The 13421-nt window shown below is 54.9% G+C and overlaps 1 protein-coding gene across 18 annotated transcripts in view; it reads left to right on the plus strand.

Annotated features, from left to right (window-relative positions):
* The window catches only part of HDAC8 (histone deacetylase 8), a 50289-nt gene that overhangs the window by 11545 nt on the left and 25323 nt on the right, over window positions 1–13421 (plus strand). For 11 of the 18 annotated variants that reach the window (XR_012895617.1, XM_075896558.1, XM_075896563.1 and 8 more), the window contains 3 exons: window positions 2243–2355; window positions 4462–4539; window positions 7812–7920. Coding sequence is in view for 13 of the 18 variants with exons in the window: in XM_075896558.1 (XP_075752673.1) it covers window positions 2243–2355; window positions 4462–4539; window positions 7812–7920 (300 nt within the window). In the remaining 5 variants the exon portion in view is untranslated. Of the gene's footprint in view, window positions 1–2242; window positions 2356–4461; window positions 4540–7036; window positions 7081–7811; window positions 7921–13421 lie in introns of all 18 variants that reach the window. The other 7 variants (XR_012895619.1, XR_012895620.1, XR_012895621.1 and 4 more) reach the window with 2 other exon arrangements.

The following is a 13421-nucleotide window of genomic DNA, read 5'->3' on the forward strand; positions in this document are numbered from 1 at the left end:
CCTTGAGCATGCAAAAGGGGTTTTGTCACAGATTTGCTTGTGATTGGCTTGCACTCTAGAAGAAAGGCACCAGCATTTCTTCTAGATTTCAGCCCCCTCCTAAGCCTCCTAGGGAAGGGCTGCTCAAACTTGGGCCACCAACAGTTACCCGGAAAGTGTCCCAGATGTTGGAGGGCTCCCCTTCACTTCCTTAAGATGGAGGGATTGCAGCTGCCCTTTCCTTCAGCCCAATGCCCTGCTAGCAGTAGCAAGGGAGTTAGTGTCACATTATTGGCTTGTGAGGGGAGCAGCCGGGTCACTGCTGCACCCATGGAGGGGTGTTTGCCCAAAAGTGGTACAAAGGGGGCCATGTTCCTAACTCCACATGCTGATCTATGAAGAGCAGATACAAAATCAGAGGAAAGGAAGCTTTTGTTTGACCCCTCACGTGGCCCCCTTTGTACCACTTTTGAGCGAACACTCCCCCATGGGTGCAGCAGTGACCCGGCTGCTCCCCTCACAAGCCAATAACGTGACAGTAAGGTTTGTGGCCCAGGAGGCTCGCTACTGTGTCTTGGATGCTAGGTTACCGATCTCCTTCCTTCTCCTTCGCTGGGCTTCCTAGAGGAGTGATGATTGCTACCTCTACTTTCCTGAGGGAGAAACTGAGGCCTGGGGAGGCTAAGTGACTGCCCCGTGGTCACACAACCTGTTAGTGGCAGCACCGGGGAGCCAGGTGTCCTACTCCTGCTCTGTGGTATCGTGTCCATTATGCTGGGCTGCCTCTCCCAGAGCTCCATGGGTTGTGCTTAGGTGGCCTCTGTATTGGATGGTTTCCGTGCTTGCCACAGACCCCCTGAGTCTGCCTGGTGCTCACAGATGCCTGGCTCCTCACAGGCGGCGGGTTCCTCTAACTCCTTTGCCTGCTGCCTCCTTAAATCAGCCTTGTGCACAGGAAGAATTCCTGGCACACAAATGGGGCTTTACTGTGGAGGCAGAGCTGGGAAGGGAGAAGTCCCCTGCGCTAGCGGAGATCAGCTCGTTCCCGCAGCGGCTTGCGTTTGCTCCCCGTATGTACCTGTGTGCAGGTCCATGGCACCAAGGAAAGCACGGTTCACGTTGATTTTGTGGGCCCTTCTTGCCCTGAGGGAGGAAGAAACTATTCCTGCCGTCAGCTTAATTCTCACCCCAATGGACCCTCACTGGTAGACTTTCTGGAGTGGGAGGGGGCTTTAAAGCTGCTCTCCTCTTCCCCAGGGCTGCATTGGAACGCCTCCTTGGGGAGATGCGCTTCCTGCACATGCAGGCTGAGAGCTGGATTTCAGCCCTCAAATCCAAAAGGAGCCAGGGTGGCGGCTGGGGCTGGGAGTGGGATCCAGCCCGGGGCAGTAGTGCCCTGGCTGCTTCCCTTGAAGTGCGGCCAGTGCCGAATGCTTCGACACTTACCTGCTGGCTGCCAGTTCACGGGGGTTCTTAGCAGCAGGAGTCCAGCGCCCAGACCGCACTTTAACCCATCCGCTGAGACTGCCTCCGCCGGTTAGCTCGGCCTTGGGGGCGTGCAGGTGTGTGCCTTAGGTGCGCTGCAGTGTCTCGCTTAGGGGTGTAATGGAGGAACCGGTTCAGCGGTTAAACCAGAAGCATGAGCTTATCGGTTACTGTTAACAATTACACGTTGGCTCTAGGTCCCACTCCGGGAGCCGGCTGCTGCCTCTGTATCAGAGCCTGCAGCGTGGGTTGGCAGCCAACTCCTGCAAGGGGGCTGAGAACCAGAGCCAGCTGCTGCCTCCCTATTGGTAATGTGCTACAGGCAGAGGAGTTCGACAGTCCGGTGCCTAAATCTGCCACCCTACGGTAGCGCCAAATTCATGTGGTGGTAACGCCAGGGAAATGCTCTGGATTGCCCTCTGCTCTTCAGCACCGGCCATGGGCCGTCCGTCAAGCCCCCAGAGGCCAGGGTGGCCGTTTTGGTGTGGATTAAGGTGAGACCGGCAGTCTCCTATTTAGCTGGACATGGAGCCAGGTTTCCAGACTCCCACGTAACTGACCAGCCACCCTGCGTGTTTGTGGATGGCTCTCGATGCTCCTGACCGGGGGCTAGTTGAGAGCTGGGCCTCAGATCTCTTCCTGCTCTGCCTTCCAGTCCACACTAGCCAGAGGCTGGGCTGCTGGGGGGGCGGTGGTGGAAGGTGCAGGGGCAAAGGCGGGTGCGCAACTGTCGAGTGTCCGCTTGGGGACGTTTAACTTCCCGACTGTTTCCTTGCAGAGACGAAGCGTCTGGCTTTTGCTACCTAAACGACGCCGTGCTGGGCATTCTGCATCTGCGTCGGAAATTTGATCGCATCCTCTACATCGACTTGGACTTGCATCATGGGGATGGTAAGGCTGCCTCGCGGAGGGCCCTGCTTCGGGGAGCCTCTGTGGGCACCAGGATCACCGAGGGGTTTGTAAAACCACGTGGCAAGCCCCTGGCCTGCACTCTGGATGCCTCAGCCGCAAATCACAAATATCCGTCCTCAAACAAGGTGCACGAAGGAGCAGCCTCATCTCCCCTTTACTGGTGTTGCTTCGCCTCGGAGGCCGGCGGGACAGCTGCGACTGGCCAGCCCGACTTGTGCAAGGCGGGCCCAGGTCTCCCCCAGCAGAACTGCTGTTTAGAATAGAACAGAACTATTTAGAACATTCTCCCTGCAGTTAATGAGCCCCGGCGAGGGGGAAGCGGTTCCCGAGGAGGAGGTGGAGGGGTGCTCTTCAGGCTGTGAAAGTAGATGAGATTGGCAGAGCCAGGCTATTTTGACTATTTAGGGGTAGGAGGGGAGGGAGCAGGCGATGCAGCTTAGGGCCCCTCCTGGAAAAGACTAGTTGATAGGCTCTTGGACATTTCCAAGGAGGAATGCGGAAATCTGCAGGCAGCCTGGGGCTGGCCAGAAGTCCCCTGACTCTGGGCTGCATGGGGTGCCTGCTTTGAAATGTACAAGTCTCCCCAGCGGGGGCTCTTGTGCATTTCAAAGCCATGGAGCCCGGGGGGTTTGCAGAACCCAGGGTCAGCTGGGGAGTCCCCAGCTGACCCCAGGTTGTGGGGTAATGGTAATGCTGCGCTGACCCCGGGCTCCACGGCGGCCCCTTTGAAACGTGCGGAGGTGGCGTTTCAAAGGGGAACCCGCCGCACAGCTGATCCCGGTTGAAGGTGCTCTCCCATGCTGAGGGCGTGGCGGTACCCTCAGAGGTAAGGGTCTGGATTGGTGCATCCAGAGCAGTCCCAGCCTTCTCACTCGTGGAGGTTTGCCGCAGTTGGCTGGGGGTCTAGCCAGACCTTGAGATGGCTTCTGCGCTTTCAGGGGGCCGGTACAAGTCAGGCCGATTCTTTTAACTGTTTGCTCCAATCTCCACGACTGGAGTCTTCAGTGAGTTGAGTCTTTGTCGGGCAGGCGAGATCCAGGTCGATGGGGCGCACGACTGATTCACATGGGTTGGTATCGGTGAAGAGCTGGGGCGGGGTGGGGGATCGTCAGTGCCCTGGGGGAGTGAGCAGCAGTGAGGCACTGCCTTGTGTGTGGAGGAGACGCCTCGAGGGCGGCTCTTGCCTTGCGACGAAGAAGGGTACGAGGTGCAGGTCCCTCCGCTCGCTTAGGCCCAGCTCTTCAAGCTCTCTAGCCATCGACTGCAGGGAGAGTTTAGATGCCTGCATTCTGGTGAGTGCCTTGCCCCTGGGGGTTGTGCCTGATTATTGCAACCCGAGGCCTTGTGCTGATGTTCTGAGCAGCGTAGCTATTCCAAGCAGCAAGCTCTGATTCTCTTAAGCCCCTCCGCCCAGGGTCTCCAGCGCACGCTGCCCCTCCCCTTGCACACGGAGTGCAGGACTGTCTCACGGCCATTGCTGCCTCGGTGCAGACTTGTGAGGCTGCAGCAGTCAGCACTGACTGATGATTCCATAAAAGGAAAGCGGGACTGGGCCTTGCTGAAGCTTTGGGGCCATTATTTCAACCCTATTTAACGTTTCCTGCTCTCTAACTTTTACGGCGTGTTTCATTTTAGTCCGTTCCCCCCCACATTTGGTTTGTGTTAAGTCTTGTGCAACCTTTTTTCCGTTGTCTGTGCATGCTACAAAGAGGGCTGGAACTGGTGTGCTGCAGAAGGGGAGAGGCCCGTCGCGCTGGTTCTAATCAGGAGTCAGGCTGTCCTGGGGCACCCCAATTCTGAGCTGCAGGCTGCCCTCTGCTCTTCCAGTGGGAGCAGGCAAGCCCGAGGCTGCTGGCTTTTGCCAGGCCTGGATGTGCAGACGAGGCTGAGACCAGCAAAACTCATGTGGCTTGTGACCCGCATTACATTTGAACTTGTCTCCGTGCGCTAAGTCCCCACGTGCATTGACTGGGTCGGATCTGCCCTCCCCCCGTTGCTTGGTTGGGGCATGCGCTTGCGTTTCCTTCGTAATGTGTAGCTTGTGAACCATTGACGCCTGAGCTGCTCCTTCTCTCTCTCTGGCAGGGGTGGAAGATGCCTTCAGTTTCACCTCCAAAGTCATGACTGTGTCGCTGCATAAGTTTTCCCCAGGATTTTTCCCAGGCAAGCAAACTTCCGTTTTCACGAACCAGCAGAGTTTCTGCATTTGGGTTAAGTCCTTTCCCTGTCCCTCTTTCCAGCTTCCCCCCCTCCCTGTTTCTGCGTCTTTTTTCCCCAGAACAGTGTGCACAGTCAGTACTGCACTTCCTCAGCCTCTCCCTGACACTACGCCTCAAGGGACCCTGCTGGGTCCGTTCCAGTGCTGCCGCTCTTTGCCTGGGCTGGGGTCCGGAGCGCCAGCCCAGAAGGGGCACTGAGAGCAACCTCACCCTGCGGGCACCGTTGGAGGGGAGTGGGCAGTGAGATGCCAGGCACCCTGGCTTGTGCCTTTTTCAGGAGAGGAAGGCTGGGAACCGCTGTGTCTACACTTCCTGCAGTGCAAGGTGCTGGCAGCCAGGAGACATGAGGCTCAGCTTGGGCTGTACGCAGCCCAGGGAGGATTCTACCATGGGGATTCAGGCAGGTGTTTTGTTTAAAGAAAACCCGTAGCCAGTTTTTAATGTTAGCGTTAAATAATCTGACACACCTCAATTCATGTCAGCTTTTGTAACGGAATGTAAAGACAGTTCCCACGTCCTTGCACTGTTAGCAACCCAAACTCAGCAGAGCCGTGCAGAAACCCTGTGTCAGACTGTTTTGGAGGCTTCGTCTGTTTCAGCAGAAGTAACCTGGAGCCCAGTTTGCCTAGTCTTTAAGGTGCCACCCGACTCTTTGTTGTTTGTGTGTGAAACTGGCGAGTCTAGTGTTTACCATCTGAGCCGAGTGCACTGTAAATGCTCAGTGAATCTGTCTAAATCCCTTCCAGTGCAGTGCTAGGAATCGATTCCTAGGGAGCCAGACAGAGCTCTTAAGATCAGCTTTATCTTCGTCATATCCTGCCCCGCCCCGAGCCAGCACAACACACGTGCTTCATTTGGAGCGTTTAACAATCCCATCGATTTCCTCGGGACGACTTAGGTGCTTAAAGTTCAGCACATGCTTAAGAGCTGTACTGGATCGGAGCCAGTGGACTCGGCACCTCACAGGACTGAGCCCAAAATAGCACGTCTCTGGAGCTGTCCCTTCACTGCATGTTTGCCAGCAGCGTCGCTGCCAGAGCCGCTCGAGAATAGCTGCCGGCCTGCAAACCCCGGGCCAGATTCTCTGCTGCTGTAACCACTAGAGCCAAGCGTCTGCTTTGCAGGAGTTCATAATGTCACTACTCGTGCTTTGCTTCCCCAAGCCCGTGTTACCCAGCGCCACAGTAAAGTGCAGCAGGGTCGCCGCTGGCTAATTAGTGCACTACATGTGCAGTCTGCAGTGCTGCTCTGAGAGGACGAGCCCTGGAATACAAGCAGCGGGTCTGGTTTGCTATTGCTGTGTGTTGCTTACAGTGAAAATCGGAAGCCCTGAGTGTGGCTTTGTTGTGGGGCATGCACCGTGTTTTTGCAGACTCTGACCAGTTACTGGTAATGCCCAGAAGTTCCCATGGGACCCGCTTCTGTCAGGTGCCCGGCCCCCACGGGACCTGCTTCTGCCAGGTGCCCGGCCCCCATGGAATCCCCTTTTGCCAGGTGCTCTGCAGACACTTCTCACTGCCAGGTTAATGCAGAGGTTTGGCATGTGGGTTGGCCTAGCCCGGGTGTGAGCAGCCATGCCGTACTCCAGTGACTGTCCACACAGGTGCTGGGCTCCCCATGTCCATTGCTGGGACTTCTGGGGGGCCCGTCGCCTCGTTCTTAGCACTGCAGGAAGCTGAGCTGCTCCCTGATCCTTTCCCGGATTGCCGGAGAACTTGTGTGCCCAGGGCGCGTGGGGGATGGAGGGTCAGAGAGCTGTTGGTGTCCAAATGACCTGTGTGCTCGCTGCGGAGTAGGCAAGTTGGCAGCCTGCGTGCAGGCGGCATTCAGGCCTTAGGCTGGTCGGACGGGCCAGCCATTGCCTGTGGAAAGCACCACTGCATTTGGCCAGAGCGGAGCGTGTGGATATGGGAGCCAGTGCACAGCCGAGCAAAGCCCAAGGTGAGACAGGCCCTGCTCTCCAGAGCTAACCGCCTTGCTGAGAGAGGAACTTTTCTCTCCAGCTTGGGCGCCAGTACCGAGCGCCTTTCGGCTGTGCTGATTTCCGTTCCGACGCAGTCACGGTGCACATTTCACTGTGCACAATGGTGTTCTGAGTACAAAGGAGAATCCAAAGAGTGAGCTCATACAACTATCGTAGCGCAGTCTCCTTAGCCTGCGGTGCACCTTCTGTCTGTAGATTGCTTTCCACATTCTCGCATTTTGAACCAAACTATAAACCCTGAACCGAAAAAAGGCAAATCTGCCTTCTGCTGAAGGCCCCTGACTCGGCTGGTGGGTCGGTCGCTCTGCTTTGGATGTTACTGAGCGGAAGCCATCGTCAGCATGGGTGCCTGGCTTCTGGAATGGGGGCGCAGCTTATAGGGACGTCTGAATCATTAGTGCATCTCTAGTGAGATGGGCTGCTGCAGTGCCTGGTGAACGCCTGTTCTCACTTCCAGGTGACGCAGTGAACAAGAAGCAGGTAGCAGTATCTCCTGCAAAGGTAAACTAACTTGTTCTAGGCGCTCACACTTTGTTTGAGTTTTCCGGTGATTTTTTCACATAGTTCTGCATTTGCAAGTCCAACTTGCATGATAAAGATTGCACTACGGTACTTGTATTAGGTGAATTGTGCAACATGCTGGTTGTTTATTACAAATATTTGCACTGCAAAAAATAAATCTAAAGTGAGCTCTGTCCGCGTCGTGTTATGGGTTGTAACTTACATCAATACGTTTGAAAACGTAGAATGCACCCACAAATATTAAGTACGTTTTGATGATTATTGAGCAAAAACATTTGTAATTGCTTGGCAACCTAATATTTACTACAAGCCTTTGAAAATGTAGAGCCTTGACACCTGACTAGGTCAGCGGCTTTTACCAAAGCCCTTTTGCTCCCTCCCTTTGCCATCTGAGTCTGCCACTGCCGCTTTAGCAGCCTGCGTGGAGGCCTGGCACTCTCACTTCCACTCCCACTGTTGCTAATGGGTTGCAGTGTCTGGCCTCTCTCCAGGGCTGTAGTTTGCAGGGTTTGAAGTGTGAAAGCCCATGCCCCGTGGCAGATGATTCTTGGCCGAGGTAACTCCAGAAGCTCCCCTGTTGGAAGTAGATCGGAGCCCTCTCTGAAAGCATGCTGGCCATCAGTTCTTCCCCTCCCAGATCTGCAGCTGATGTTACTGTGCTTGTTTTCTCCTTAGCTGACTGATAGTTTGGGTTTGTTTTTGTCCCTCAGGAACAGGAGATGTGACTGACGTTGGCCTGGGGAAGGGGCGATATTACAGTGTCAACGTACCTCTCCAGGATGGCGTTCGGGATGAGAAATATTACCAGATCTGCGAGACGTGAGATCCGTTTTCTATTTATTTGAACGGAGCATTTCAGAGAACAAAACCGGGGCAGGTTTTTAATAATAATCTTTTTGTGACTTACGTTTTGGCCCCATGTACGGTGTCAGTTTATAGACACAGGGCTGTCTTCACTAGTGAGCTCACCTTGTAGCTACAGAAGCACCCAACAGCAATGGCATCCACCTGTGGGTAGGGGGCACAAGCACCCTGTTCTATGGGGTGTGTACTCTGAGGGGCCCAGGGGTACAATTTTAATCAAGCACACTGGGGCAATATCCAGTCTTGGAATAAGTGCCGTGGGCTCTCTGGTGTCCATACAGAGAGGGACGTGGTTATGGGGGTTTGCAAAGCTCCATTGGACTGATCTATCCAAGAAGGACTGAGCCATCTTTGCTGGAATTGGAACGCTGGGTTCTAAGGAGTCTAATGCTGCCCCTTCCCAGGTGCATGGCACGAACCACTGAATCAGTCTGTCTAGCTAGCAGTGAAATCCAGGGAGGGCCTGCTCTTGTGTAAAGGCGATTAATCTGAGGGTGCTGCTGCATGCAGTTGTGTGTCAGGCTAGCACTAGTGCTTGTGAAAGTCAGGAGTTGCACCAGTTGCTAGCTCAAGACACACCATCAGCAGTCCTTGTGCAAGCTTCCCAAATCAGCCCTGTCAATACATGTCTGTCCAGACCTATGAACGACCGGACCTCCCCCACCACCTCCAGTATTCCGGTCGTGGATCACTTCTGAGCATGCGGAGTCAGTGGACAAGGTGATTTCAGGATTGCAATAAACATCCAACCAGGAGTAGGGAAGGGGCCATCAAATTCATAGAATCACAGAGCTGGAAGAGACCTCAGGAGTCATCAAGTCCTGCTCTAGGCAGGACCAATCCCAACTAAATCAACCCGGCCAGGGCTTTGTCAAGCTGAGACTTAAACACCTCTAGGGATGGAGACTCCACTACTTCCCTAGGGAACCCATCCCAGTGCTTCACCACCCTCCTAGGGAAATAGTTTTTCCTAATATCCAACCTGGACCTCCCCCTCTGTAACTTGAGCCCATTGCTCCTTGTGTTGCCATCTGCCCCCACTGAGAACAGCCTCTCTCCATCCTCTTTGGAACCTCCCTTCAGGAAGTTGAAGGCTGCTCTCAAATCCCCCCTTGCTCTTCTGCAGACTAATCAAACCCAAATCCCTCAGTCTCCCCTCATAGGTCGTATGCTCCAGCCCCATTTGGTCGCCCTCCGCTGGACCTTCTCCAATGCATCCACATCCTTTCGATCGTGGGGGGGCCCAGAACTGGACACAATATTTCAGATGTGGCCTCACCAGAGCCGAATAAAGGGGAATAATCACTTCTCTGGATCTGCTGGAAATGCTCCTCCTAATGCACCCGAGTATGCCACTAGCCTTCTTGGCTACAAGGGCGCCCTGTTGGCTCATATCCAGCTTCTCATCCACTGTACCCCCCAGGTCCTTTTCTGCAGAACTACTACTTAGCTGGTTGTTCCCCAGCCTGTAACAATACTTGGGATTCTTCCCTCCCAAGGGCAGGACTCTGCACTTGTCCTTGTTGAACCTCATCAGATTTCCTTTGGCCCAAACCTCTAATCTGTCTAGGTTCCTCTGGACCCTATCCCTGCCCTCCGGCGTATCTACCTCTACCTCAGCTTAGTGTCATCTGCAAACTTGCTGAGGGTGCAATCCATCCCCTCAGCCAGGTCATTCATAAAGATGCTGAACAAAATCAGCCCTAGAACAGATCCTTGGGGCACTCCGCTAGAAACCGACCGCCAACCTGACATTGAGCTGTTGATCACTACCCACTGGGCCCGACAGTCTAGCCAGCTTTCTATCCATCTTGCAGTCCATTTATCCAATCCATATTCCCTTAATTTGCTGGCAAGAATATTGTGGGAGACTGTATAAAAAGCCTTGCTAAAGTCAAGGTCTATCACATCCACTGACTTTCCCACGTCCACAGAGCCAGTTACCTCATCATAGAAGCTAATCAGGTTGGTCAGGCAGGACTTTCCCTTGGTGAATCCATGTTGACTATTCCTGATCACTTTCCCCTCTTCCAAGTGCTTCAGAATGGATTCCTTGAGGACCCCTCCATGATTTTTCCAGGGACTAAGGTAAGACTGACTGGTCTGTAGTTCCCTGGATTGTCCTTCTTCCCTTTTTAAAGATGGGCGCTACATTTGCCTTTTTCCAATCATCCAGGATCTCTCCCGATCTCCACAAGTTTTCAAAGATAATGGCCAAAGGCTCCGCAATGACATTTGCCAACTCCCTCAGTACCCTCGGATGCATTAAGTCCATACCCATGGATTTGTGCATGTTTAGCTTTTCTAAATAGTTCCTAACTTGTTCTTTCCCCACCGAGGGCTGCCCGCCTCCTTCCCATACTGCGTTGCCTAGCGCATTAGTCTGGGAGCTGACCTTGTCCGTGAAGACAGAGGCAAAGAAAGCCTTGAGTACGTCAGCTTTCCCCACGTCATCTGTCACTAGGTTACCTCCCTCATCCAGTAAGGGCCCCACCCCTTGTTTTACTTGTGACTCAGGTTGGGATTTAAACCCGAATGTAAAACTATTCAAACAGAGCACACTGAAAATCTCCTGATAAAACAGTTGTGAAGTCAAATGTACTAAGTGGGAAAACCTTGGCTTGCCCTGGAGAGCATTAAAGGAGCTAAAAGGTCCCTTCCGTCTGCCTTTTTTTTCAGAGCTAGAACAATAACCATGGAGTCAATTATCCATTTCCCAAGCAGTCATGGGTTGGCTCCTGCGACCTTCTGAGACAATGAATTCTGTAAACGGGACTACTCCCTCTGCCAAGTATTTCCTTGTATTCTTCTCACCAGTGACCCCTGCTGGCGAGACGGGCCCTGCTCATTGGCCGCTTTTCCTCTGGCCAGTAGCCAGACTCCGCGCTTGCTCTTCGGCCTTCCCGCAGCCGAGTCCCAGGCTGTGTCCAGACTCCATGCCTCCGTCGACGGAGGCATGTAGATTAGCCACATCGGAAGAGGGAAATGAAGCCGCGATTAAAATAATCGCGGCTTCATTTAAATTTAAATGGCTGCCCCGATCTGCCGATCAGCTGTTTGTCGGCAGATCGGGGGAGTCTGGACGCGATGCCCCGACAAAGAAGCCTTTCTTCATCGACACAGGTAAACCTGGTTTCACGAGGCTTACCTGTGTCGATGAAGAAAGGCTTCTTTGTCGGGGCATCGCGTCCAGACTCTCCCGATCTGCCGACAAACAGCTGATCGGCAGATCGGGGCAGCCATTTAAATTTAAATGAAGCCGCGATTATTTTAATCGCGGCTTCATTTCCCTCTTCCGATCTGGCTAATCTACATGCCTCCGTCGACGGAGGCATGGAGTCTGGACACAGCCCCAGTAAGAAGTGAGGCAGACCCATGCCACGTTCCTCCGTCTTGGCGGCAACAGCCTTCCTCATCCTCTAGGACGGATCTGTTGCAGCACAACGAGATAAAGGAATAAAAAGGGCGTTAAACCATGTGCACTTTGAACTGGCCTCTCTAAATAATAGTGCACGTGTGTGAACGCTTCTGTGTTAGAAGAGACACTCCTGCCTGCTCCCGGGCGGTATGGCGTTTGGATAATTGTGTAGGGCAGCTCTGAACCCGGTTCAATGACATTGTTAGTAATTGCTGCAGTGTGGCGCGGAGGCCGAGGCAGGACCTTTGATCTTTTACAAGTCTGATAGGTCCTTACAATAGTGTAGCTGAAGGCTGCCAGAGACCAGCAAAGCTGGGTGGAAGGAGGCAGAGGGAGGCGGGGCCCGGGGCAGAGTGCGGTTGCCCAGCCCCTTCCCCGGGTTGAAGATGGTGCAGGGTTAGGGTTGGGTGCCAGGGGCAGCTTCGTTTTCAGGGCTTTCCCTGGCCCCCGTCCTAATGAGTGTGCCTCGCCCGGCACTAGGGAGACGGCTCCTGGAGTGAGAAGAGAGCCCATTCTCCACGCGGTCCCTTTTGTCTTGGTGCCAGGAAAACATGTTTGTGGGGAGGATGTTCTGTGATGGTCAGTTGCCTGCCCCCATAGGCGTCCCATAGGGGCTACTGAACAGCGTCCAACCCCCCGCCGATGGGCTGCTGCCACCCCACACTGCTGCCTCTGTATCAGAGGCAGCACTGGGCGACAGGCAGCCGGTCTGTGAGGGGAGCTGGTTTTTCAGCGGGCTCCCCTTGTGGACCAGCTCCCGCTGGCCCCTCGCGCTGCTGTGGCAGGGGGCTTGTTGGGAGCGAGGCCAGAGCACACCGGCTGCCGGCCCTGCCCGTGGACTATAGAACAGTCGACTAACCAATCAGAATTCAGGAGGGTACGTGACTGTTCAATTAACCGCTATTTAGCATCCCACGGTCAGATGAGGATCTGGTTCGGCTACGGGAGAGGCAGAGCCAGCCTGTGAGGTTGGGTGCTGTGGCAGGTGGGAGGAGAGTGGGGGGGCCATGGTTGGGGGTTCGGGGCGCTGTCCCGGGAAGGTTGGGGACGATTCCGTTGCTCGTTTTTCAGCGGGCAAGGTAAATGCTTGAAGAGAAGCCCAGACGTTGGGAACTCTTCCAAACGTTTCAAAACCACAAAGCGTGCTGAGATTCACCCGTGGCTAGCTAGGAGAAGGTCTGACGCCTCCAGCCCTTCCTGGGTCTGCCTCGTCCCTGCTCATGGCATTCTGGTTTCCATTCATCTTTCACTCGAGACACTGGAGAGGTTTCCTCCCCCTCCCTTCCCAGCTGCGTGCCAGTCAGGAGGCCCCATTCTTCTGCCCTTTCCGTATGGAACAAAGGGGCACTTATCCTCGGCCACGTCCGTGCTGGGAGTGAATTTAGAGCTGCTGAAAGATGCTGGTCTGAGAGCCCTGGGACGGAGGCCTCTAGACACGCCCCCAGGCCAGGCCACGCTCCTCTGATGGGCTGTAAGCGCAGGTAGCTGACCCCAGCTTGGCCGGGCTGGGCTGCTCCCTGAGCTTGTCACCCTTGGCACGGCGCTGGACTGGCCACTCGTGGCCTGGCAGACTCTGCACGCTCCAGCCCCTGGAAGGGGCGTCTGCTGTGTGCTTCCTGCTTGAAGTTGCTGCACGCTGCAAGCTGCCCGGCAGAAGATCCGAGTGCGTTCGGGACAGTGCGTGTGCAGCAGCAGTGCCTGCATGGCCCCCAGCACGGTGCGAACTGGCCCCAGGGAGACAAGCCCACGCCGAGGAGGGAAGTAGTGCTTTCACCCGGGCCTTGGTCCTGCAGGCCTGTGCAGCTCACTTGGACTGTCCACGTGTCACAGCGAGGAGCCCTGGGGCACCTTAGGGACTAGCAGCTGTATTCGGGCACCAGCTTGCCTGGGAAAAGCCACGTGGTGGGGTGCAGCTGACTAAGTGCTTTTTCCCCACGGAAGCTCCTGCTCAGATGGGCTAGTCGCTACAGTGCCGCCCGGCTCCGTGTGTTTGCAGCCACACACTAACACGGCTGAGGCTTGCCCCGTTCTGCGCCCA

This window comes from Pelodiscus sinensis, chromosome 13, assembly GCF_049634645.1.
Source record: "Pelodiscus sinensis isolate JC-2024 chromosome 13, ASM4963464v1, whole genome shotgun sequence".
Classification (NCBI taxonomy): Eukaryota; Metazoa; Chordata; order Testudines; family Trionychidae; genus Pelodiscus; species Pelodiscus sinensis.